Source organism: Aythya fuligula, chromosome 8 (genome assembly GCF_009819795.1).
Source record: "Aythya fuligula isolate bAytFul2 chromosome 8, bAytFul2.pri, whole genome shotgun sequence".
Classification (NCBI taxonomy): Eukaryota; Metazoa; Chordata; class Aves; order Anseriformes; family Anatidae; genus Aythya; species Aythya fuligula.
This window is the reverse complement of record NC_045566.1, coordinates 11639031-11665979: the sequence shown is the minus strand read 5'-3', so window position 1 is coordinate 11665979 and position 26949 is coordinate 11639031. Positions and strand designations below refer to the sequence as shown.

The window sequence follows — 26949 nt, the reverse complement described above, 5'->3', positions numbered from 1 at the left end:
TTCCATCTGCATTTGTTATCACCTGACCATCTACGTGCACTTCTCTGTGTTTCTAATTCCAATTCACATGAGCAGGGTGTTACAGGAATACGCGACACCACAAATCAGTAACTATAAAAGAGAAAAATGTGTCACAACATCCAGATACGATGCTCAAAAATAGTTCTGTTGTATATCAAAATAACAAAGGATTGGCAAAGCTTCTGTAACTTACGTGTACTCCAAGACTGTCAGAACCTCTCCCAGCCTGAGTCTTATACAAAGATGCCAAAGGACTTCACAATGTAAGATAAAATAATAATTTTAGGCTATGCTATAGCATAATTCATTGCCAAATGATTTCCATATAGTTTCCAAAAGAGAGTTTTATAAGAATGGAAAGCTTTATAAAAATGCGGTAAAACTGATATAAAATTGCAATAAAGGAGTCAATATCATTTCAGAGGTAGCCATCTATTTTCACTGCTACTTTAGGTATTTTGTGAGAGGCTTTCAGGGTCTTAGAGACTTTTTAATGCATCATTCCTGAATGTTAAACAACCAAAAGAAAAAGATGCAACTAAAGACAATTTCAATTGAAAAATAAAATACATATTAAGTACTAAGTGCAGGTAAAAGGGCACTTGCAGCTTATTTTCAGTCATTTAAAAACTATACTACACTTCTGTTCTTCCATTAGTGTACTAAAACTCGTTTCCTTACAGCAGAAAAAACAACTCCCTTCGTTCCTGTGCATCAATGCTTCATTACAGCACATCTGACTAAGTCCAAGAAATATTGGTTCTGGAAAAAAAAATACAAATAGTGCTTAGTAGATGACATCTGCAAGGCTTAATATGTAATGCAGAGACCTCTGTCCATGATTTCTTGTCCCCGTCATGACAGCTTTTTATTTCAGGCAAAATCTTAGAAAAGGGAAGGAAAACAATTGAGTTACAAGTTTGTGGAGAGAGCAGATGAAAAAAGGCTGCATTTTTCGGGCTTTCTAATCTTAAACATATCACTTTGGTTTGTATTCTGACACTATTACTAATGCTGAAGATCACCTAACATCACCAGCTGTCCCTTTGGTATGAAGATAGATTTATCATGAGTAAAAATATAAAAACATAGTTTTACAAATAAACCTGACTGCAGACTCTTAGGTACAAGACTGTGAAGGTGGTCACGTACTGGAGCAAAGGGTGTGCCTTCCGGAGCACGCACTGGCAAAGGTGGCTCTCTAACCAACACCCTGCAATCCAAACACCCCCTCGTTCGTCCCTAGCTCTGACAGGTTGGGAAGGGGGACCCAGACTCTGACAACAGCCATCCAGGCATCTCTCCTCACCAGAGGAGCACAGGGAACAAAGCCCACACTCAACCACTGAGCATATTCCTTATCAGCTGAGGGCATTTTTCAGAAAAACGGCATCCTACTTCACGTAGCCCACTTACTATGTGTGCAATCCCATCTTACCCAATGGGCAGGGCACAGGAGAGCAGCATCACTGAAGCACTGAAACAATGTATTTGCATGCATAAGACAAAGGTCTGGATAAACTTTTTTACTTTCCTGTCCATCCTTCTCTTGTTCCAGTCTCTCCATTTTTCCACTTTCATGGTTATCACTCTTCACTGGTATTCTGAAAAGTTCCAAATCATACAAGCAGATAATGCCAATTAGAGAGCAGCACTTCAGAACCAAAATCGTCTGGTTCCAGATAATATTTTTGCAAAAGGAGAAATGGATGAAATAAAATTATCTTCTAAAATAAGGGCCATAGCTAAAGACTACTCAGACTCCAGGGAGAAGAGTGTTAGGAACACAATTCTCATTAAAAAGATGTTTCAACCATACCATCATCAATAAGCCGTGAAGAATAAATGTGGAAGCAGAAGTAGAAATAATGGAACAGTTTAAGAAAAGAGACTGGAAATGATTATGCACTAAAAACATCACTAACTTAAAAATAATTAAAGAAAACAAATTCATCACCGCCAATGTAAGGCCTTCAGAGCTCTGACAGCCTGAAGTTTTCTGCTCTGCGGCGTGCTACGCGAGGCTCACTGCAAAGCCCTGCTTATCCAACTAACTGCACTGCTCAGTAGTTCTACCTAATTAACAGCATGGCAATGAACGAGGCTATGGGGAGCATCTATATGTAAATACACCAAAAATATGCTAGAGAACATTAAATGTGTAAAATCAAGCATTGAAAATTTAGGCAAGTGTCAGAATTAAGGTTGCTGTGCAGCCCTAATTGGGCAACCTTGTGTGCACACGTTATGATACTGCCTTTAATTACCCAACCACCTACTATTTTTTCCACTGGACCCCTGCCTGCACTGACTGACATAACGAGCTGCTACTCAATGCCTTTGTTTTCCTGTTATTATTCAATGTGTCCCCATGCCTCATTTATTGAGCACTATTCACACCCTGCTCTGAGACTTATTAATTTCTGCCTGGGCCGCTGTACAGTGCTTTAATTCTAGTAGCTCCTCACTCCTCAAATACCTTTCTAAGGAGAGACAGGAGAAGATTGTATTAACCCTCTTCAGCAGAAGGGTTCTGACAAATTAAGGTGAAAGTTGTAAATTAAATCTAGAAGTACACACTCACTGACACACAGAATCTGAGGCAATTAAAATTCTTTGCTAATTTGTATATTCAAATAATTTCCATTGACTTGAGCTATCTCTGTGAAAGATCAGTGCTTCATAAATCAGACCCAAGGGTCTCAAACTAAGCGTTCAAAAAGTAAACAACACACAATTAGTAAAAGGCATGGCTTGATTAGTTTGGAATCATACAGAAATTCTGGACCAGACTCTGTCAGCATTAATGCCAAACTGTCGCAGCCTCGCCTTCCTTTCCCATAACGTCCTGTCTCCTTCACACATTGCCTTTATGCAGCAAATTAAGCAGCAGTCCTAGAAACGTTCTTTATACATCTCCAACTGACACCTGAAATGGTGAAATCTGGCCAGTGAATGAGGCTGAAGTTGTTCCACCGTGCACAGCCATGGATACATCACACAAGTCTGAATCAAAAGTGGACAGGTGATTTTAATTACGGAATTTCCCAATTCCTGAATCTTGACTTTGAGGCCCTATTAGCATTATGTCAGCTTCAAAGATACATAATCATACCAAAAAACAAGGAAATCTGCTCACAGCATGAGAGTGATACCTCTGTTGTCCTTGGCAGGGCCACAACCTTCCTGTCCGCCACACAGATTTCAGGCATTTCAGCCTTTTCAGGAATATGGCAATAGCAGAACACCACCCTCACCTTTAGTAGGCATGCTATTTTTCTTCTTTCATTATAACTTCATGATTGGTTTTAGGAAAATATTTTTCTCAACTAGCTCTAGTAAAAATAATGTGTTTTCCCTGATCAACAAACATGTCATTAAAAAATAAAATATTCATATTAAGGAAGCATCCAAATTTTTGAGCCTAACATGCACCTGTCTTCCAAAATTCAATATATGCTGAATAAATAAGTACCTAATAAATACCTAGTGAATAAATAAGTACTTAATAAATACCTAAATAAGAGGTATTTAATAAGACTATTTTCTAAATTGCTTTTTGGGCCTTTCACTCACCAGGTCTCCTTCAGGGAACACAAGTTGTTTGCTGGACATACAAGCCCCACAGGCACTGTGAAATAAAGGTCTAGAGGTCAGAACAGTGACCTCGGACTCAGAAGTCCAAATTTTGGCCTGGCCCGCTGCCGATTTCCTTTGTGGTCTCAGGTAAACAGCAACCTCAAGGTCTCGTTTTCCCAGGCTGCAAAATGGGATTGATTCTTACCTCAGAAAGAACTGCATGGACTTGTTACACTACTGCTGTAGGAAAAGAGCCTCAAACGTCTCCCCAAGTAAAACAGCGTGAGAAGGACATGTATTTGTGTGGTTCGTTTCGTTAGAGAAATGCCATTCCCCATTTACTCCCTGTGCATGGAGAGGAGCAGAGTTACACCACCAACCTCCCTGGCATCGCCCTGCAGGGAGGGAGCGCAGAGCAGCTCCTCAGCTCCTGGCATCCATGGAGGGGGAACCTGCAGCACCAACACGTGAAACCTAAAATGAACTAGACTGCATTTTGCAAAGTCCTTCTAATGTAATGTGGGTTTAGCTACTGGTCAACTCTAGAAATAACAAATCCAAATGCAGGGATCCTACAGGGGAACAATGGAGAAAGCACTTCTCACGTGCTTGGTTCCTGTGCACTAAAGGTGCTGGGATATTAGAAAAGGTAATTTAAGAGAATAAAAATTAAAAATCTGTGTAAATATATTCAGAAGTATAAAGAGGTCATCTCACTGCTAGTAAAACATAGCTAGCGAAGTGACAGAAGTTTTTCTTATTGATTGTATTTCTTTTATATGAACACTACAGGAACTGCAGGGAAAAAATTTAGAATCAGACAAAATCGTTTCTGAAGACAGGTTGTTCTCCCATTAGCTCTGCAGAACGTATTAATCCTGAAAGAGTGATATTTCCTTTCAGTTTTGCATAGCAGTGTGTACAAATAAAAATGTTAACTGCCAGGACATAATTTTCAGTATGCTTGTCTTACTTCAGATGTGTGTTTTCTGCTTGGAGCACAGCTGTTCATATATCCCAACACGAGCTTCACTGCCGTAAATATCTTCTCTATTGAGGGCTACATTCCCAAAGTGCTGCACAGGGGCCACACGTAGTGCTAACGTGAGCTGTGTGCATGCAAATCCACGCACAGCATGTAGAAAATGCAGACCATGGACCTTGACCCCAGCACTTCGCCACTGAACCAGAATTGCTCTATTTAATGTTGTGGCTGGGACATAAATCAGGTTTTTCAAAAGGCTTTCATTCAGCTAAAAGAACTCATTCTGTGATAAAATCCAAATAGATCGTGCTGCAGAGCCACGTTAATGAAGCAAAATTACTCCCAGCAACCTGGAAAACAAAATAATTTAGAAACCGAAGGTAAGATTGGCTGGGGTTTATTGCCACTTTTTTTTTTTTCTTTTTTTTTTTTTTTCCAGCAGTAGAAGTCAGTGTGTGTGTTTAGCTCAATTTCTTTACTTCTGGATATCAAAACAAAGTCCTTTGCCTGTCAGCATAACACAGCTGGCAGCACCATTGGCTCTGTGCTGGAAGGTCAGAGATGCACAGCTCTGACTGAGACGTGGGCTCGTGTCCAATGCTGACGCTGCAGCGGCGCTTTTGGGGGATGGCGATGCACAGTTAGAGCTGTCTGCCTTCAGATGAGCCATTAAATCAAGGTCATTTCTGCCCATCAGTGGGGACCACCTGGGTGAAAGGTAACAATCCCATGGCAATTTTCGCCACAGTAGGATATAAGCACAATGGTCTTCACAATATTTGCTCCTAACAAATAGCTTCTGGTATCAGGTTCTTGGGAAGCAATTGTTAAGCAAAATAATAGAAATCCACGGGGCTATCCAAACAATGGAGATGATATTGCCCCCCTTGCTTTGCAAAGCTCCCTGTGTTTAGGAGGCAGGGTAGCATACTTCCAGGCACAATGAGACGACTCAGTACAAGTACAGAGTAACGCATTTTGTATAAATGCAGAATATACTGTAAGTGTTTAGAAACGTGGATTTGTGAATTTCAAGTTTCCTGAAGGGAAATTTGCAGCAATAATTATCAAATTAAGTTTGAATCATTCATCCAGACTGCTGCTTTAGGGAGAGGCAAAAATGCAAGAAACATAAGAGTATGGGAAATTAAAGAAAAGCGATTTCTACACCATTTTCTTCTGAGCCCAGCAGACAAATTCAGTCTATGGCTGGCGACAAAGGTGGCAGCTGGTGGTCATTTACTCCCCCTGTGCCCCAGCACTGCAACCGCAGGGAGAGAATCTGATGAACCGACACAAGCATTTTTTCAGCGTTCATAGAATAAATCTATATTGTAAGATCAAGAGCAGAAAGAAAGAATGGTTCAGCTAATGATGGATGTCAGGCTGTCTTTCTGAAAGTGGTGAGATATCACATAGTATCTTCAGTAAGAGCTAGAACAATACAGGATGGCATGAAAGGACGGCGCACTGCATACCGGGAACACGGGCAGTCACAGAAACCCTCCCTTCAGAGCAAGGATTCCAACCATTCTTCATGGGCTATGACCAAGCTAGAGGATTTCTGCTCTGTTTTATTATTCAGACACTGTCAGAACCTAAAATGAGGGACAATCACAAGCCAAGAAACTTCTGGGTACAAAAAGAGATTTGATTAAAATAATTAATAGAAATCTGAATTGCGTTGTAGGCAAGAAATAATGCAGCATGATTTTCTTCCCAGAGAAGCCCTCAAAAGGAAATTGAGAGGAGTCGTATCTTTTCAGGTATTGATAAAATACAGCTCTTCTTTGTGTTAATTTGAGTAATCCTAGGCAGGTTGCAAGGAAAGAAATAAGGTGCTTTATTCATTCATGTGACAAGTAAAATAAGAATGGAAGAAAATCAACTGAAAGGCAAACTACACTAAAGTTATCTTTCACCACAACTGAAAATAAGAAGCCAAACCTAATATATACACAGTAGAGAGTGAAATAAAATTAGGCATACAAATAAAAACACCGCTTCTGTAAAAATAAAAAAAATATGCATATACTTAATATCCAGCATGGGAAAAATTCCAGTGAAGTTACAATTAGATTTTGAGACCAATTTCAGTAGCAACCTATTTCACTCCTGTAACTCTATAATGATTTCATCAGTAACAAATCCTCTAGGTAGTATCACAGTGGAAAAATTAAGGATGGTGCCATTAAATAGCATCTGTAATTGTTACAATCAACTGCATATTACAAAAAAGGGTACATTTGTGGATTGAACTTCCACCAATTTGCCAGATTAACTTTTTGCTGAAAGTACCTCTCAGAGCCTTCAAGAACCTATTACCTATAGACCAAAGCTCGTGTCAAGCTCATTTTCTGCTGCAAATGAAACCGGGCATTCTTTCATAATAGGATTTATATTACAACCACAAATATCACTGACTCCCATAAACAGTTTAGTTACAATGGTGCAAAATATGGATTTTTAAAATATCGCTGAGCGCAGGGCTGAGACTAACAGCTGTTGATATATGGATATTTCCTGAACTCGTTTGAGTCACCTCTGCTCTAAAACTCTTGCAGGAAGCTGTAAGCAGTGCTTCACAAATGGCAACAGAATTTGGGTATGAATCTGACAAAATACCAAATCTAGTGAACAGGAAGAGAGCCGTACAGATGCATGCGTGTTCCTCAAAGCATGAGAGCCTTGGGCTTCATTTCCAGAGATACCGGGAGTAGAACAAACAAGCAATCAAGAACACATTGCCCTTCCCACGTCCTGTAAGTCATTAAATAATAGTTCTACCTCTGTGTAGAACATGTTGGCTTTTTAAATTATTTTTTAAGATTGTCCCATCTCAAATACACAGAAAGTAGTAGAAATCCAGGACATCCTTATGTAGACAAATACCTCATTGCATCCAGAAATAACTAAGGGTTATGTACTGAGACACTCATATTGGAAAGAAACAAAAATGCTGAATTCCTAAATCCTCTAGTAATTTAAACATTTAAAGACATTTTAAGAACTATTAAACTATATCATCTACTCAGTCACATCTAATGTAGAAATGTCTATTAGTGATATGTGGTTGCTAAAGTTATGTTTGTGTTTATAAAGATGTTGCCAGACAAACTAGATTTTTCAAAGAAAGATGACATTTAGTGAGGGAGGGGGAATTACTAGATGCACTTTCAGATTTGGTAATGATTGATAAAAAAGACTGTTTTTCAGGAATTCAGAATACAATTTCCTAGATAATTGCATAAGTAATCTGAAAGTGCAAGAACTATAAATATACATACAAATCAAGTGTTTATGAACATAAAATGAACAGCTAATTTCCTAACAGATCTTGCACACTCCATTATGAAACCTGTTCCTCATATGAACAAAAGCATTTAAACTGCAAGAATGCTAAAGAAAACTGGCTCAAGCTGGAAAAAATGGCCCCAAATCTTATTTTCAGCAATAACTCAAACTGCTCACATGGACTGAAACAAACAAAAAATGCTTTGCCTTTAAGTTCTAAACCCTTTTTAATTGACCTCATACAACACAAATCTTTGCGATCTTGTTAAATCTGCCTTATCTTTACAAATGTTCTCCAATAGAAAATAAATAGCATTTGCAGAAAGAGCGGAAAAGCAAGAGGGAAGTACCCAGCTGGGTATCATCCTGGGAAACTGTGAAGCGATTCATCTCATGCAAAAGGTGTCCAAGACGTTTTAGGAAAAATAAATCCCGGGTAATTTGGTATCTAGAAGCAGAGGTAATGATATGTCGTCTGCTCCCTCAGTACAGGTGAATCCCACGCAGAGTTCTGGGAAGCTGAGATAGCTGAGACGTGAGAAGCAGGTAGACCGCTGCTATGCATGAATTAGGAAAAATAAGGAAGAGATTTGCTTGATAACACGGTGATAAAGGTGGAACTGGAAGCGTCTGTTTACACTGGAAGAAATGAGAGAATGAGAAGTGGAAATATTTCATATGTTTAAGGAAGCAGGAAGGAAAGAGGCATAAACAGCTGTAGTATTTTCCATATCTCAGTCTGTGAGGGAAAACTGAAGTGGTGAACTGATAGTCCACTGCGGGACCTTCCAAGGGATGTGGGCAAAGGCCCAAAAATGGTAAATATGAAAGCAAGCAGGTTACAAACTGAGTTAATGTGGAATATGGGTCAATCACGTACTAGCAGGGAGATGAGCAGCCAATTATTTGTCTTCAGGTCTAGATTTTAGTTTTTGTGTATGCTGCTATTTAGCACGCTGAAACTAGTAGGAAAATATATGCATTATTCATGCTACTCATGGTAGACAGGCACTGTAGTTTCAGTGAACAGGACTGGAAGTAATACCAGAGGAAATAGAGGCCTTAAAGGAAGACACTAATCTCAGAAACCTCAGAGTGTCACTATAATTTTATTTTTTTTAAGGACTCTGTTATGATAATAGTAAGGTTTGCAGAAGATTTCTGCAGCATTCAGATAAACGACCTCACAGAAGGCCATTTCTTCCCCAGGATACGAGCTCTGGCTAACACCCACCAGAACAGGCACAAGCCATTAAATAGCGAGTGGAAGGAGCCCCACAATGTTGGTTCCTACATGATTGCCAACAGCCTGAACATAGCAAATGTTTTAGATTTCATGACAGGATTTACCTGGCGTTGTGCCCAGCAGAGGCAACTCGTCATTTTAAACAGGAAGCAATATCACTCTCATCCACTGCTTGAAAATGACTTCTCATCTACAATTATCTGTCAATTTTACCTTCTCATTTTCAGCTATCGCCAGTCTCCATATTTACAGAAGTCCATTTCTCCTTGATTCTTGCGCTCAGCTCCAAAATAATTTATTAGGAGTTACACATGCTTATCAAAGACAGACAGAATTCATGCAAAAACTAATGGCAGCCTAGGCAAGTTGCTATATATCATTATACAATGTCTGCCAACACTGCTGTCACAGTACCTGCACTGCCTTGTCCTTTGTCGATCAGAATAAAGCATTAGTACAGTGCAAAGATTATTTTTGTTGTTCTTCTTATAAAAGTGTTCGGGCAGTAATGCACAAGCAGTAAGTGATAATATATAGGGGCAGTGGATCCCCCAGTATTTTGCAAGGAGACTCAATCTGACTGAACTTCGCTTCCTGAACTTTCCCAGAAGCGACTCGATTCAGGAACGCTACCTGCTCTTACAAACATGAGGAAGCTGAAGCAGTGAAGAAAGGAAATACTTCGGTCCAGGCCAGCGGCAGAACAGAAATTGAGACTAGTTCTCATGTGTTCCAGCCTGCTCCTCTGCCTGTCCTCTTCTGAGTAGCAGGTCAAAGCTAAGTATCATTGTTTGCATTCTAGTAATAGTACCAGCTCCTCCAGCTGTCACGGATGCTGGTGATGACATAGCATATCCAACACCAAGGATCAGCTGGAGCAGAAATAAATAGGACAGCTCCAGGACTCACCTGAATGGGGGATCCCATCAGACTTTCCCTCTATCCCCAAGACATTCTCCTGTGGGACTGCCTGGAGCTCTGCCATAGAGAGGATCAATGAAGAAACACCTGATATGTGTCTGAGAAAATTACATTTCTCTGCCTTCTTACCAGAGAGCCTATTTAGTCTTAAAAACACTGAAAAGTGCCCATTCTAAGCCTTTGGAAGACACCTGCATGGCTGCAAATAAACTTTTGAGAGATTCATCCCATTTGAGAAAGAAGTTGTACTTGTAAAGACATTGGAAAAAAAAAATTAAAAATGTATGTGAGCCCTGAGCTGAGACACAATTTTGCCATGGGTTCTTCTGGTTTGAAATCTATTCCTGGTTGCTTTTCAAAAGCCTGTCACCTCAAGACTGGATCAATACAACGCATTCATCTTGGGGCTACACCTTGAATCCATTCAGGAAACAAACCTTGCACAGAATGCAGCAGTAGCTGGCTCGTTAAAAACAGACCCCATTCCCCAAATCTCCGAGCTGTGCCTTAGAAGCTGTCCTAAATGGTAGTATATTTTCTGAGAAGAGGTAATCTGATGACTTAATGAAAGACACTTTGGGCAGTGAAGGGCAAGCCAAATTGGAGAGGACATAGGCTGAAGGAAGAAATCAGCACTTCTGGACAATGTGCACTGGATCCAAAAGGGAAGAGCGAGCAGGAAATAGGACAGATATTACATGCTAGAAACGGGATGACATGAGAAGCTATATTTTAAGCTAGAAAGTGTTAACAAAGCAATAAAATTAATTACACAATAACACCAGAGAACAAAATCGTCAGTCATTGATCAATCCTATAATATACTGTATGTCATCAAATAGTGGGTTACTGTTTTTAACTAAAGGCCAAACTTTGTCCTTCACCTTTATGGGTAATTTCTGTTATAGGATATTTGCCAGTGCTGATTTGAGCTTTTCAGTGTACCAACCTTGGTGCTACTTTGGGGTGACTTCTGTGCCTGCAGTTAGGCATTTCATGAGTCTAAATAGATTTGGAAAAAGAGCTTAGAAAAATACCTTTTTTTTTTTTTTTTTCCTTCTTTAATGAGATGTGCTACAGAAACAGTATTTTTTCTTTACGAACATGACTACTAGGAACAAGAACTCAAAAGGCGGGAGGGAGAGTGGGAGGGTGGTAGCATTACTGAACTAGAACCACGGGAATCAACCCAAACCAACTTGTACTTTGGCTGGTGTAATGTTAATAAAAAGCCCTTGTGAATTCTTTGCAGTCCCTAAATGGAGCAAGCAGGTTCTACCCCCTGGAGAAATATTGATCCAAGACCTGTGACATTTTCATCACTTTCAAATCTGAAACTCTGGGTCCTAGCTATGAGATACTCTTAAAGACAAGTTCAAGAAGCTGTACTTCGAAAAAATGATGCTATTACTTGTGGAAAAGAGGACTGAACTGGTAGGAACAAGGTGAAGGCAGTAATGTGCACCCCTGGGGTGGGTGAAAAAAATGGAGGATGAATTGTTGTTATTAAGTGGACAATCACAAAATCACTTCAGTAATTTCTTTGCACTGTTTTTGGGAACTTCATTTAAAACTGTATTTATTCATCTAATGGACAACTCAACTGTTTTCCTGCATGACAGGAAGAAACAGATTACTGTAATCTCTGACTAGCTGAATATGACAAATATATCAAATGGGGAGGGGGAAGATATAGATGGAAGAAAGAAATACTGCAAATAAACACAGAACTTCATTTTCTTCCCATCCCTCCCCAAACTGAATTGCTTTTTCTTTAAGGGTGCAGCCCCATGGACACGATTTACCATGAACTTTTCAATGTTAGTAGTGATATCACTTATTGGTAGAGAGATAGTGCAAAAATGATTTACGATGAATAGACAGACAAAAATTACAGCTAGTGCTATGCTTACAGAAAACTTAGCTCCTCGTTACATACAGCGTAACTGTGTCAGGTAGAGCTCTTGAATGCACACGCTGCGAGCACAGTTATGCCAGTAAGGAACATGAGGTTTAAGATAGTCATACAGGATCTCTTACAGACCAAATACCACATTTTTGGTAGTACGAATCAACGTATTTAGTCAGACAAAAGAGGCTATCCCGAGAAAAGCAATTTTTTAAATTTTTTTTGCTGATACGATCTGCATCTGCTCTAAGAGGGTCTCTCAGCTCATTTCTTTCTATGCAACAGCTACACCAGCCCACCTGTTCCAGCCCAGTCTGAGAGCAGACAGCACAGATTAGCAGACGAAATGCATTTAAGGTTCACAATTTAATCTAACAAAAAGCCTAAGAGAAAAGGCTTGCGGTACAAACTTTCCACCAACTCAGAGAACAATAAAAAGACAGAACTATGTATTCAATCCACAGAGCTGTGCAGCAGAACCTGAAGCTGCCAAACACAGGCTATGACAGATGGCCAAGGGAGCAAACTTGGAAAGCAAAGGCTTTCAAGGAAGATGGCAGTAGCTTTAAAACTAGCCAGCAATTGGCATGATTGTCACTGTTAGAAGTCTGTCTCCTGAGCAAGTTCTAGCTGCTGTGTTTACATGCACACCCATGCATGTATGTGTGACTGCGAGCGTGAGGCTGGCGCTCCACTTCCCTGCAGGGAAGTATTAACAGCCTCAGGTCCGCCCAGTGCTGCACAGCTCTGCCAGAATAGCTATGCTGGGCAAGTGCTCAAAGAGCTAAAATTCCTGATTGCCAGAGCCAGCAGAAGCCCCTTGTGTAGAAACAATTATACGAGCAAAACTCCATTTTCACTGGCTGCTCTTACCCCATGGTGTATTTTGTGCACCAGTACAGAGAGTACCTTAGCCATTATCTCTGCATCCAGAACTAGGGACACTTTGCTGCAAAGCACACCTTGAATCTCTCTGAGAAATAGACCCCGAGTCTAACACAGGAGGCTGCCACTGGACTCGCTATGATGAAGGCGTCTTAATTTTTAAACAGCAGTGTTGGGATGAAATTGTGTAAATGGCAGAACAGTGCTCTCTCGGCTGATGAAATGAAACACAAGACAGCTTGCTTGCTAATAATGCCAACCAGCCCGCCCTTCATTTAGCAAATATTATTGACAAAAGCTGAGATGATATCATGGTAATAGAATTCATGAGCATGTTCAGGTTATAGCAAGCTTCTCCTTCCTTCCATTGATAGTAAGCTTTGTCCTTGTCCATTTATTACTCTGGCCAGCCCACCTTTCACATCTTCCCCTGTGGTTTGGCCTCATTCAAGAAGCTGTTAAAAACCTCCCAGCTCTCTTCCTTCCCAGAATGCTTCATTCATCTCATCTGGTCCTGCTGCTATTTGGCTAAAAACAAAATTTACTGATAGAAATCTCTCTGTCAAGCTGGCTGACTGCAAAACTTAACTCTGTCTCTGTTTCCCAAATGTCCTCAAGTCAGTTTTCACAGCGCCTCTCATTTGGACAGGCGTCCATCCTCCACGCTCCTCACATGGAAAGCTCAGCTGGAACTTTCTTGGAGGGAGACTAGTGTTATCTAACAGAAACCTTCCCCTCAGCAGTAGTAAAAAAAAATCCCAAAGAAAGTGGGAGAAATCTCTGGAAATAACATACAACCAGGATAGATGGCATACCTGTGACAGCAGGCACCTCTTCTGGTATAACCTGTAAGCTCTGTGCAAGAGAGCAACCCAGCCCAGGGCTCTGTGCGTTGTGCACATTTATTCCTACCAGACCAGACTCTTTAAGGACTGACTTTGGCATAGCTTGCCGGCTGATAGCAATCTCAAGTTCCTTTGCCGTTTTTTGAAAAAGCAGAGCTGCCATGCAGGCAACACTGCTTGGCTCATCACATTCAGGCTCTGTGGAGCAGATTTAATTCCTTTGTACAGAATACTTGATGGATTTATCCTGGCACTTGACTTTTTCCTCACGAGACACCATCCGAGTTGTGGCAGCTTTAAAAACCTAAACTAATTCCATATATACAGAGAAAAAAGGCTGAGCTGGCAGGATTTATTCTACTGAGGACACACACGATCTGTGCTCCCTTCCCTCTTGTAGGTTCATAACAGCCTGAGTGGTGCCAGGTGGACCTTGCAGCTTATTCTGAAGGTTTGCTCTTCTCCTAGGCCAAAAGGTGCTGGAAAGAGGAAGAAGCAAGTGGAGACTCCGGCAATAATTTGTTTAGTGAGCTCCATATCCATAATGTAAAATGTGCTCCTAGTGGTTAAAGTCGTCGGCAGGAATTTTATTTTCAAGCATGTGCCTATAGCTCCCTGCGCTGGGAATGTGAGCTCCAGTACAGTTAGCAAACACAGAGAAAAAAATGTATGTATACACAAATCTCTCTCAGAAGTGTACCAAGCAGTACGTTGTCATTACAATGTTATGTAGCCAATCCTTCTGTAATATTTCCAGCAAAAATTGTTCCTGAAAATTTATAAGGCAGAAGCAGAAAAATATCCAGAAACATGTGGCGTGTTTAGTTTTACTTCTCTTATTATTATGATGGTGATGATTACAAGATTACTAAAGCTGAAATGATGTAAATGAGCAACTGACATAAAATTGTGTCTTAGGAAGGCTATCAATGATAGATGGCAGAGAAGCAAATGACCTTTTCTTAACAAAATACCCTATGAATTCTTAAGCTGCAGCAATGAATAAAGTCCCAAAGGAAAAGACAGGATGGAAATCATGAATGTGTCAGAAATTAAAGACTAAAGCAACTTTTTGTTACAGGGAGTTCTGCTTGATGTAGCTTTTTAGTCTCTCTAGGACCCAATTTTTCCCTGCAAGAGAATAAAACCAACACCTCCGAAGGCCGCTGAACGCAGCAGTCCAAGCTCACTGCCTGGTACCTTCTGCTTTAGCAAGGAAGCCCAGTGCTATTCCCTCAGTTTCTTCTCGTAGTAAGAGTGATTCTGCATCCACCACTAAGGCTAAACCTAAACCCTCCCAGGCGGATCACTAGCTTTCCTTATTTTAAGTATTTCATTCTACAATTTCAGTCCTTTTAAAATTATTGCTGACTTCCCATATCTGGAAAGAAACTAATATTAAAACATCCATCACATTCTTTGCTTTCTTTGTGCATTTTTAAATTTAGCTATTAAACTTTTATAAGAACATGGTCTCTCATGATTGCTACGGCTCCTTCCTATGATTACTCCTAACATGCTTGACAACCACGCTCTTGCTCTTGCAGAAATGGTGTGTGCCTTCTCTCATGATCTGAGAGCACAGCCCATAGCCTGCGTTTCTGCATGTTATGTTAGTTTTCCTCTATACTTGGTGTTGTTTTTCATTGTATGTTAGTTTTTGTTGTTGTTGTTGATGTTTTTAATGAAATGACCTTATTGATAATTATTATTAATACACAAACAAGCATTAGGTCTGCAGCTTCTTCTTTTTTTTATTCATACCTGGAACATTTCATCTAAATAGAAATTCATGGAAACCCCCATTCATTTCAGTTGAGATCTACCACAGAACTCCTGGTAAAAAGAAAAAAACAAGGTCTCTATGTTCTTATATGTATGTGGCTCTACCTGCCACAGCTGGCAAGCAGTTATTGCTTGTATAGTAGTCTGCCCAGATCCCAGGACAGAATGCTACGTGATATGCTCCAAATTTTTGTCTTCAATATCAACACAGTATTGATGGGTTTTTCAGTTACAAAAGAAGTTAAAAAATCGTAACAGCTACAATGCCTGTTCATTTTATCTACTGCTCATCGCTATACTATGAGATTCTTCAATGTTCATGAAACAAAGCCTTTTCTCTCCCTCTGAATTCATTTTAGATTAAGCCATTAGATCTCACAGCTGCAGTTTAATGTAGGATTTTAGGTCATCTCAGAACGTACCCTTTCCCAAGAACAGTTTTAATCTTTGTATAGTACTTGAATATACTTCTTATAATTATGTTTCAAGTGTTATTGCAGCTATATTTCAGATTTTACGTATGTAAGAAAATGCTATATTATTTTAATACTGACGGTAGAATAAAAATCTATTCAAAATTCACCTTTCAGGAAGCACAGTCAAATATCCAAGAACACTATTAGACTTGCTCAGCATAAAGTTTCAAACTGCTAATGGGTTTTAAATTGATGTCATAATGCCGCAATTTAAATACATGGTGTTCATTAATTTTGCTAGAACTCTTTGTAGAGTAGGAGTAGTATGGAAGAGAGACGAAGGTTATATTTTCTATACTTGCTTCTTTTTATCTGCTTGCCCATTCTTGATACACAAGAAGTATCATCACATCAGCTTGGAGTGGGGGCGTGAAGTTTACTCAAAGTACAATAGGCTTCAATTAGGTATCCACTCTGGAGTTGTATCAAAATTAAATTTTATATGAAAAAATACCAGGAATAAGATAAAAGTAATCAGCACCATAGACATGGCATTTCTTAAAAGATGGATTTCATCATTTCAGGGCCTATCACCAAAATCCACAGGTTCAAGGGAGAGGAATTAAGAGACAGAAAAGATGGTAAAGGTCATCTCAGCCATACACCTCCTTTCCACTGTAAGGTCAAAATTCCTGTACTTAGGTGAGAGAGCGCTACTGCAAATCAGGCAAATCTGAAAGTGTCCTCCCAGATGTGGGCATTGAAAAGGGAGAAATCTCCCTGCGGAGGACTAAGGGATCCTCTTGTGTTGTGGGGAAGGGAAGGGATGGGATGCAAGTATTCTAGGTGAGGAATCATCTCTTTCCGAAATATCTCAAAAGTCAAATTAAAATGTGTCTAGACATAATGGGCCAGTATAGTACAACACTTCACATCTATTTATACTTCAAATATAGTATGTTTACTGTACATAAAGTCAGTTTTTCTAAAGCTGTTGCTATAGCTACAAATCAAGGAAACCATAGCAACAACACAGTATTATGCACAGCCCTAATTAGGGATTAAGTTATGTCTCTCTTCGCAGTTTATATTAAATACTCCCATATAATCTAGTTAGAGTAATCTTAAAATGTTTTCAGACTTTTTTAATAATAAGAATTCCATACAATTATACTGTCAAGTCAAATACACAACATACTCAAAATGTGCCTTTAAAGCATTTTTTCGATCATACCTAATAATATACATGTCACTGGTTTTTACTTAAGTACAAATGTTCATATCACCATATTTTCTGACCTTCTTTAATACAAATCATTGATCACTTTAGCCCTAACCACCGAAGTAATTGATTTTCCGTCACCTCATAAGGTTTCCAGCTCTTATCCCATCCAGCCTTACCCAAAAGAAATTAACTCCTCCTAACTCCAACTTTTTTCCCCCTCCATGGATTAAAGGTGGATGCTTTTTCTTCCCTTTTCCCTTTTTCCTTGGAGAGTAAGTATTGGAGGGAGGAATGGGAAACGAATATTAGATGACTGACTGGGCTGGTGCTAAAGTACATTCATTACCTTGTTTTGCTGACCTTGCATATGTGTTATTTTAGTACACAGAGAAGCTGGCAAACAACATGCAGCCAGGCACACTGCTGCAGGAGTGGAGCCTGAGAGGTAAAGGAGAACAGAGAGTGGTGAAGACAGAAGAAGGATGCTGGATGTGGGTGAGGAACAGAAGGCAGCATTATCAAACAGCAGGAGACATGTAGGGCCCAGTGTGGTGACAGGCTTCAAAAGACACCCTAGAAGACTATGAACATATTCAGTGGGTGTGCACAGATTCTCTCAACAAAAGAGAAAACCATAATTCATGTCTTTAAAAGCCTTCTCTCCTATCTTCCCTTCTACCACATACATTTCTAATAATTCATTAGGGTATAGTTTCCCCACCTTTTAGTCCTTGCTCACTGATGAGATGGCAGCAGTCCCTTTTTGTAAAAGCCTCGGCTACATTTGTTTGGGGCATTAGCTGCCCTCACAGCCTGGAGCTTCTGCTTATCTCACATACTATGGCAGCATAAAAACACTAGGCAAGGATATCTGAATCCTATGAAATGAGCAGAAATTTAATGTGTTTGGCACTTACACTTACCGAAATGATAGAACTGTGGCTTTAATCTCTGAACAACTGAGAAATGCTGGCCATTTTAATACAAATAGTACGCCAGTGCTTATTTCCACGCTTTTATAAAGCAATCTGTTATATAGATTGTAGTCACAGAGAACATCTGAGTGCAGGTTAGGAACATGAGCTGCGTAAAAGCTTTTCACATGGGCAGCACAATAAAACTTCTCTCGCACTGGGAATAATTAAGTCAGAAGATAGTGCATTCACAATTAGCAGGGCATGTTCAGTTTCTTCATTATCATTTTAATTAGCAAATATTAATGTAATCTACAAGTACAAGAGGGAAAACAACTAAAATTACTAAGTTTAAGGAGTCCTTCATGACCTAAGCTAAATTGAGACAAATGTCTTACTAATCAGTACTGGACACCAACTTTCAGGACATTCATTTCGATTTACTGTTAGAACTTCCAAGCGTGTTATCAAATTTAAGAATGAATTAAGGCTCCCACAGGCTACATCTAACCTCTGATGAAGGCAATGGTTAATAAAAATGGATTAGATGCTCTTCTCCTCTTCAGTTATCAGTTCAGACTGATAGTGATCAAGTGACTGTGGCAGCTCTGCCTCATTCAGATTCCACGCCTGTGGCTGTAGCAATCACGTAACCCAGTGACACACAGAACACACTGCCCTCTCATTTTTAGTGGGTTCCTGGTGCTTTTATATTTAAGATATGCTGGACGAAGCCTTAGCCTCTTTGAACTCAACAGCAGAGCTCTCATTCATTTCACCGGGACTCAGATTCACCCTGACTCAAACAGATTTCCTTTCTGGTGCTTGTCCTTTTTCTGCCCTGCAGATGAAGTACTTTGGCCTCCAGTATAATCAATGATGCATCTTACATGAACAACAATTAAAAGATAAAGAGGTTTAAAAGAAGCTATCTCCTAAAGACTACAGTCCTTTCTCATAAGGATTTTCATTTTTAACTCTCTAGCAGTAAAATAATAAATAACTTGTCCAATGCTCTTGTAGGACTGAGTATCATGAGGTGGTAAACTATCCAATTCATGAATATAATCATTACAATTTTATAAATAAAAATTAGTAGTAAATGGAACCCAAAGTATTTCTCACGATTGACAGTGCTATAACTAATCAGAAAGAGCTTTTAGAAAGTTGTTGTTTCTTTTTTTATGTTAGCAAATTTATTTTCCAAGTTTGCATCTCTTAATAATAGTACACACAAAGACAGAAAGGGGAAGATTTTGCAGAAAAAGCACCACTGCCATGGAAAATCAACATTGTCATTAGACATTTTGCCAACCGAGATAGTATAAAGCAAAAGTCCTTGTAAAATATTCTTTTATCAAACCCCAAAAAAAGTATTTTGCAAGGGAGCTAGAGGCCAATGCATTTTTAAAATATAGACAAAATACCCAGTTTCAGAAAAACCCTTTAAATCTCCAGCTCTATATCTTTGCTAAACTTACAAACATTCATAACAAAAATCATTCTCTTTTTCTTCTATGCACATAGAAATACAGATAAACTACTTCTAACTTTGGTATCCTAGGCAAAATTAAGTCCTAAGACTTCTATTACAAACATACACAATACAACTTCATGTGTATAGTCTGAAGGTTGGAATTCATTTGGAAAATTCTCTTGCTTGTGTAAAATTCAGTTGTCACTGTAACCAAGAATTATTTTGAGGGCAACTCGCTTTTCTATCCACTGCAACCAGTACAAAAATGAAAATAATTAAGTGGTTGTTTAAGTGGTAGCACACTTTTAAAAGACACTTTGCTCAGACACACTCCTTTCTTAAGGTTTTACACTGGGCAGTAGAAAACAAGTTATGTGGGATCAGAGAGAGTTTTACTGGTCTATTTTGCAGCACTTTTGATACGAGGCCTTACCTCTTGTGTCTTCACGTTTACATATCCATAGTGAGTTCTCAGAGGCTGCCTTTGGCCGTTAGAAAATGGTATCCACTTGACACTGGTTTGTCCAAAGCAGTTTAGAATCAAAGGGAAAGTTACTTCATTGGTGAGACGAACGATGATCAGACAGAGGAATGCTGCAATGAAACTCACAGCAACAACAGACTTTCTCTGTAATACAAAGAAAGAAAAATAAGTATTAAAAAGAAAAAAGTATTAAAATGAATAGTTAATTTTAATTTAAAAATGTATCTCCTATTGTAGGATGAGGGAAAAATGGTTTAGAAAACTATTGTAAGATTATTTTGTATGGTAGTCACCTTGCTGCAAGAACAAAAGAAGACCGGTGTACTGGTTCATTTTGCTTCAATAAATGTGTATTTTAGGGACTGAGACTTTCTTTTAGAACAGGTAGGAAATAAATTGACTTTGCTCAAAAACTATCGTTTTATTTCTTACAATGTTTCAAAACACATCTACCAGTTTTAAATTTTATTTGTATTTGTAATTAAGATTTTTTTTCTGTAAACATTCACAGCAAAGCCTCTATGCACAATCATCAGTGCTGTGGGCACAAATAAATATACAAAGTGCAAATGCCATTTGCAGCCACACAAAATAAAGTCTACTGTGAAGACAAAGGTCACTGCTGATTTTCTTTATTGTGTGCTATTTTTAAATCATCTCTGTGCAACAGAACTTACACTCTAATCTTAAATATTTTAGAATGGTCGGTGAAGTCGGCACAACCTGCTGCCTTATTCCAGGTTCACAAATTTACAAAGGCATTAGTATCTTGGACAAGATGACCTCCGCTGTTAATAATGTACCAGATCTGCAGCCTGTATCTAATTAACCTTTGCTTTCCACCTCTGACCTATCCATTTGGCTGGACTGGTTAATACAACCACAAAAAGATACCAACCTTTTCCCTGGGTAACTCCTCAGTCTACAGGAGAAAAACTAAAAGAAGTAAGCTAAAAGAGAGGGGAACATCTATCTTTAAAATATTGCAGTCAACTACTTCTGGACAAACTATTTACGAACAAAAAGGGTTAGCTGGCATAAGTAATGCTTTGTGGTATGATACTCAATTGTAAAGGTGATTTTTTTTACAATCTCCCTGACAGAATGCAGCAATGATCATTTCCAGGTGTTTCCTACAGTACTTCAACAACTTTCTAGCTTTACCGAATTTGCTACAGTTCAGTCATCCTAGTGAGTTTAATTCTATCGCTCTAAACAATAACAAAGAGACTTATTTATTTATTTTAAACCTAAAAGTCTACCTAAGTGTAACCCTCAGTGCTGGATGGCAGAATCTGATCCCCATAATTCCTGTCTACAAACACCACCAACCCATGGGAGCCAGCACTTTACGTGTTTGACTGTTTTTGCACATGAAGGCCATGAGATCACAGGTGCTGCAATAGTGGCGGAGGGATGAAAGCTGAGCTCTGACACCCACCATATAAAAGAAATGAATTTCTTCTTTGGAGGTTCATTTGAAGATACTCAAATTCAAAACATCAAGCAGAAAAAACAATGATATTTACGCAGCAAGCATCCAGTGAAACACGTAAAGTTGTACTGAACGTGACACAGGAGGCTCATGTGCTCCTGCACAGAGCCTGCAGGCACCGCTGCCGTGCTTCGGGTCAGCGTCTGGCCACCGAAAACTGTGAGGATCACAAAGAGCTCACAGAAAATTTGCAGGGATATTACTGTATCAGCACTTAAAGAGCTGAGAAAATAGTGCCTTGCGGCAGGGTTTGGATGGCACAATTGCATGGCTCTATCTGTTTCAAGGTATTTGGAGGCTGCAATTAATAAGAAAGAAGAAACAAAAGACCGAGATGGGAGAGCTGGGTGAATGAGGTCACTGAGGAGAAAGGGGAGAGGATGATGAAGAGAAGTGTTCTGGCAACATGATTCAGCGAGGAATCTCAGTCAACTAATGGCTGTGTAATGCTAAATTAAACCCAGCAAATCTTCAGAGGACAGTGTAACAGCCACAACCCCATCACAGCTCTCAGCATCTATGGAAGCCACTGCACTTTTCATCAGCTGCATTATAACAGATTTACATTAAATTGCAATAAACTGGCTGGGGAGCACTTCTGTGTCACTTCTCTTTGTGCCAGATGGAAACAGAAATGTTTAGCTATATATCAGGGCCTTGTAAGTGTTAAGAGCAGCCAAGATGTGCAGCACAAGTGATAATCGTAAAGCAGTGAAAAAGAGCATAGATTAGTCATATTATTTATTGCAAATCTCAATTAAAAGATTGCAAATATTTAAAAGGGAATCTAGCTACTCATTCCACTACATGGGCACACTTCAATCAAAATGTCCATAACAGGAAAAAGTGACCCTGCCCTATGTGAGGCCACTATCTGATTTCCACATACATGTACTTTATGATGTACTTTACGGCTTGTCAAATGCCTTTTTTTTTTTTTTTTTATCTTGCTTTGCTTTGTACAGAGATGTTCCGAACTTGAAAAGGTTGTGATCAGCTCTGCATGCGTCACATAGGAAGCTTTTCAAAGAACCTCCACCCCAGAAGAAGTCAGATTGTGTAGCCACAACACATTCATTAGGATGCCAGGCGCTTTTTATATTCCTTCTCTTTAAATGCACTACAACACGAGAAAAGAAAAGTATGGCTTTCTTCTGTTTTGGTATTTAAGAAAATATGGTTTGAAAAAGAAAACAACAAAGATTTTTCTGTATGTTGCTGAGCTAGAAAGAACCTGCAGTAACCACAACAGCACAGTGAGAGAAAGGAATTTTTACAACAGAAAGGAACTGAGGCATCTGTTACAATTGTTGGGGGAAAAAAAAATCTTGGCATATGCAAGCCAAATACCTGCCTAACAACTTGTACAAAGGACGAGTGCATTCAGGATTCAGTTCGACTGCAGATTTTACTGAAGCCATGAGATCTAACAGTATTCATTCTCTGAAGGAAGCACTACTGCAAACTGGAATTTCACTGGCTTTATAAATTTCACTGGAAAAAACATTTTAAAACTACGAAGCACCTATTTATAATTTTAGCCTTCTTCAAGATCAAGTGAGGCAGTCTGCTCTCTGCTCTGTGGCCAAGAGTACTCTAAAGGACACTTAAAAGAATTGCTTCTCCTGAAGTTCCTCCCTCCTTTACCTACTCAAGAAAAAAAAAAAAAGAAAGAAAAAAACAGGTGCTATTTGTCAACAAGCACTTCCTGTAAAATCTCCCTTCCAGCAGACAAATAGATTTTGCCATATTTCCTCTGGAAAAAATAAATTAATTAATAATAATAATAATAATAATAAATTTTAGCATTAGAGCTTCCAGGAATTCTACTAGACATTAGGACATGACAAGAAGCACGGAGCTATGTACATGGATGAATACCAGACTCTAACCCATCTCAAACTGCTCTGCAGCAACATTTTAAACACTTACAAAATCATTCCATTTGGGAGACCTAACAAATGTTAACTAGACACTCTGCAAAGAAAAAAACTTTTTCCTTCTTAAAATTAACTTCTCATGGATGCAAACTGTCTCCCACAAGAAGAAATTTTCTCTAGCATGGAAACATCCTCTGTAAAAATCTCAGCCAATCTTTATGTTTTTCTAACGAGTTTAATGTAGATGTTTTGCTGTTTCTAACATGGTCATTTGATGTTGTTAAAAAAAAAAAGAAGTGTGTACCTTTCAGACTAGAACACAGGTACTGCCATATGTGATACCCCCCCCCAAGCAAAAATCCGACACTTGAACTACACTGTTTCTTCTCTACTCTTTTTATTCAATATCCACAATAACATAATCCCAGACTGACTCTGTCTAGTGTGTATATGGAAATCAGAAAGCAGTAGGCATGATTCACACTTCTAAGGCTTAAATTTATATTTATATTGCTGGGAGAAGGAATGAGATAAAACCAGGACTGTCATAACAGTATGCTGGTTGGGATTTCAAGAAAAACTTGGTGGCAATAAAACATTAACAATATTTTTGTGGGCATATATATATATAGATATATATATATATATATATATATATACATATATATATATATATATATATCTATATATATATATCTGTATTTTGGTACCGTGGTTCCTATCACTATTTCTAACCTTCATAACATCTGGTTTTGGCTATTTACCAGTGCCAGGGTGATTCATTAGCTTCAGTTTGGCACGAACTTGCCAGTTTGAGTGAGTTTAAGTCATTTCTCTTTCATAATCTGTTAAGAAGTGTGGAGAAGATGAGACCCTTTTTTGCACTTCAGTAATACCTGATAGAATAATGACACACAAACATTTTTTGTGTTGTATACAAATGTCTAGCAAGGAGGAAGAAAGGCAATATTTTCAGCATAAGCAGAGAATTTCGTAAGTTGTAAATTTTACTGAGGTATGTAGTAATACCTTTATTATGATTTCTAGTCCAACAGCAATACTCTGCCACTTCTGATGTATGATATGGCAAACACTGTCAAAATACTTTATAAGCAATAATAAATCCCCATCCTAGTGAGATTAACAGTAAAGACCCATTTCACAGATGCATAAACTGATGCTGAAAGCAACTTCCTCAATATCACCAAAAAAAAAATTAACAGAATCTACTCCTAAAGTTTTATTCTAGAACAATTCTGTCTCTCAGAATTATTATTTCCATTAATTCTGCCTGAAATTTTTAAGTGCCAAAGTTGAACATAATATTATGGAAGACTCTAGTAAAGAATCATTGGAACTAGTAAAGTTCTATGCCACAAACAGAAATTGAGAATAGCTTTTTTTTTTTTTTTTTTTTTTTTCAGAAATCAATGTTTTCAGCATTCATTTTCTCCATTATTTTCATGGATACATGATAACACTGTGCTTGGAAGGACAAATGAAAGGTAAAGAGTTACATGAGTGTTAAGTATCTTAGATGACACAATACGCAGTAAAATTTACAGGTATAGTGAATAACTCAATCACTTTTTTAATATCTCTGCACATTAAACTACTATTATTATGGGACTGATGCAGGGTTTTAGGCTTTTTATTCAAGTACGATACCAATTGAAAACAATAATGGTTACACTTACTGAATTTGTTTCATTTTGTAGACCACTATATGGAAAAACTAGTTTATTTAATTTTCTCTTTTATTGTCTTCAGCATCCTCTTCAAATACTGCTTTCTGTTACAACAGAGCATAAAATGAAATTCTTTCAGCATGCTACTTCAGCATACCTTCTGATTTCACCAGTGCAGGCAATAAATACGCCTTCCAGCTATTCCTTCTGGCCTGAATCTCCCTTTAACAGGGCTGCTTCGGGGAGACTCAGGCAGGGGGCCTGAAACTTTTCAGAGAGGGAGCAAGACTGGATAGCAAACATCCTTTTAGAAACAGACATGTATCAAACAACATTTGCATAAAATCGGTAGCTGAAGATTTACTTTTTTCTCCTCCAGAAGTGAAAGTTAATGTGAATATGTTCAAAGGCTCCACGGGAGAGGGCTGTCAATGTTTTCTCTCTCAGGAGAAGAGAACAAAGCAGGTAGGGGGCTATATCAGAAGTAAGATCTGGTTTGAGTTCAAAACCCAGTAAAATTAAGATTAAAGCAAAATTTTAATATTTTCTGGAAAAGGGCACCTTTGCTGAAACCGGAATGTAAGCAGCCAGGAAGCAGAGGTGTAAGAGCAGAAATGAAGATCAGTGCTACAGAAACAACAAATGCTGTGTACATAAAAGTAGGTAGAAAAGGTATGATGAAAGAAACATACAGCTTGTATGCATGGCCTGGGAAGTGTTTCTTCTAAGCATGTTCCCTGACTCAGGACTGCGTTCATGGCTTAAGATGTTCGAGCAGGCATGAACAGGAGACCCCTTACTTTCCTCATGCCTCCCCTATAGGGGGGCTCTGGCCTTTTATATACATGTAGCTAATGCTGCTGAAAAGCTTTCAAGACCACAGCTCACCATCCATCTTTTCCTGTTGTCAGTTATTGAGAACTTGTTACATAATTCAGTTTTCACCGTGATATTTTCAATTCAGTCACAGATGAATGAATGGTGATGTAGCTAGATTTATAACAGCTCAACAGTGTTTTCCACAGCAAAATAAAACATATTCAAACATCTCATTCATTAAAAGCCAAAAATCTGCACATAGTGCTCAGGCTTACTGAGGTAAGACAAATGAGAGCTTCCGTGTCACTGTAAAAACACATCTGACTTGAGCTACTAAATAAAGAAAAACAGGAATCAGCAGACAAATTATTGCCCAAACAATTGATGTAGCAGCAGCAGCCTATATTAAAAGCTTTCTGTGCTCACATACAGGATGACTGTTGGTATTGCAAAGCACTGCCAGATTCCAGATGTTGATCTCTATCACTCTTCCCCTGTCCCCTTAACTGACAGCTGGACAAGGAGGAGTTCTCTTTGTCTGAAGACCTCCTTACCCCTCCAAGTGATTTCAGGCTTTCCAGGACTTCTTATCCTTTGACCATTGTTCCTCCCACTCTTTTCTTGCTTACCTGAAAGTGGATTTGTGCTTCCCTCAGTAGCCCAATTCTGGCCTAGGATACCCAATGCCAACAGCTCCTGCTCCCAACAAGGCACAAACGCATCCTTAGCCCAGCTCAAATGTTCACAAGCAGCAAGTCACTGCACCACCAAGGCAACTTGAACTTCAGAGCAAAGGATGCCTTCTGCCAGCCTGCAACTTCATTTTATGTTAAAACTGAAAGCCGTCCGGTAGCTTAAAAGATCTAGCCCATTAAAACATCCATGGCACACTTTAAATAGCACACTTTAAATAAGGTTGTTGATTTTTCATTCTTTAAGATCTGTTAGGAATATTTAATCTAATACTGCTGTTACTGATTCATCAATGTCCTTCACAAATAGGGTGAACTTTATCAGCAGCTGTAGGTGCATAACATACAAATACTAATGCAGCCTCTGCATGATAGAGCAGTATTACAGA

At 38.9% G+C, this 26949-nt stretch overlaps 1 protein-coding gene across 1 annotated transcript in view; it reads right to left on the bottom strand.

Annotated features, from left to right (window-relative positions):
- Window positions 1-26949, bottom strand: part of ST6GALNAC3 (ST6 N-acetylgalactosaminide alpha-2,6-sialyltransferase 3) — a 215864-nt gene that overhangs the window by 98019 nt on the left and 90896 nt on the right. Inside the window, exon 2 of the mRNA XM_032192727.1 lies at window positions 19936-20130. Coding sequence (XP_032048618.1) covers window positions 19936-20130 — 195 coding nt within the window. The remainder of the gene's footprint in view (window positions 1-19935; window positions 20131-26949) is intronic.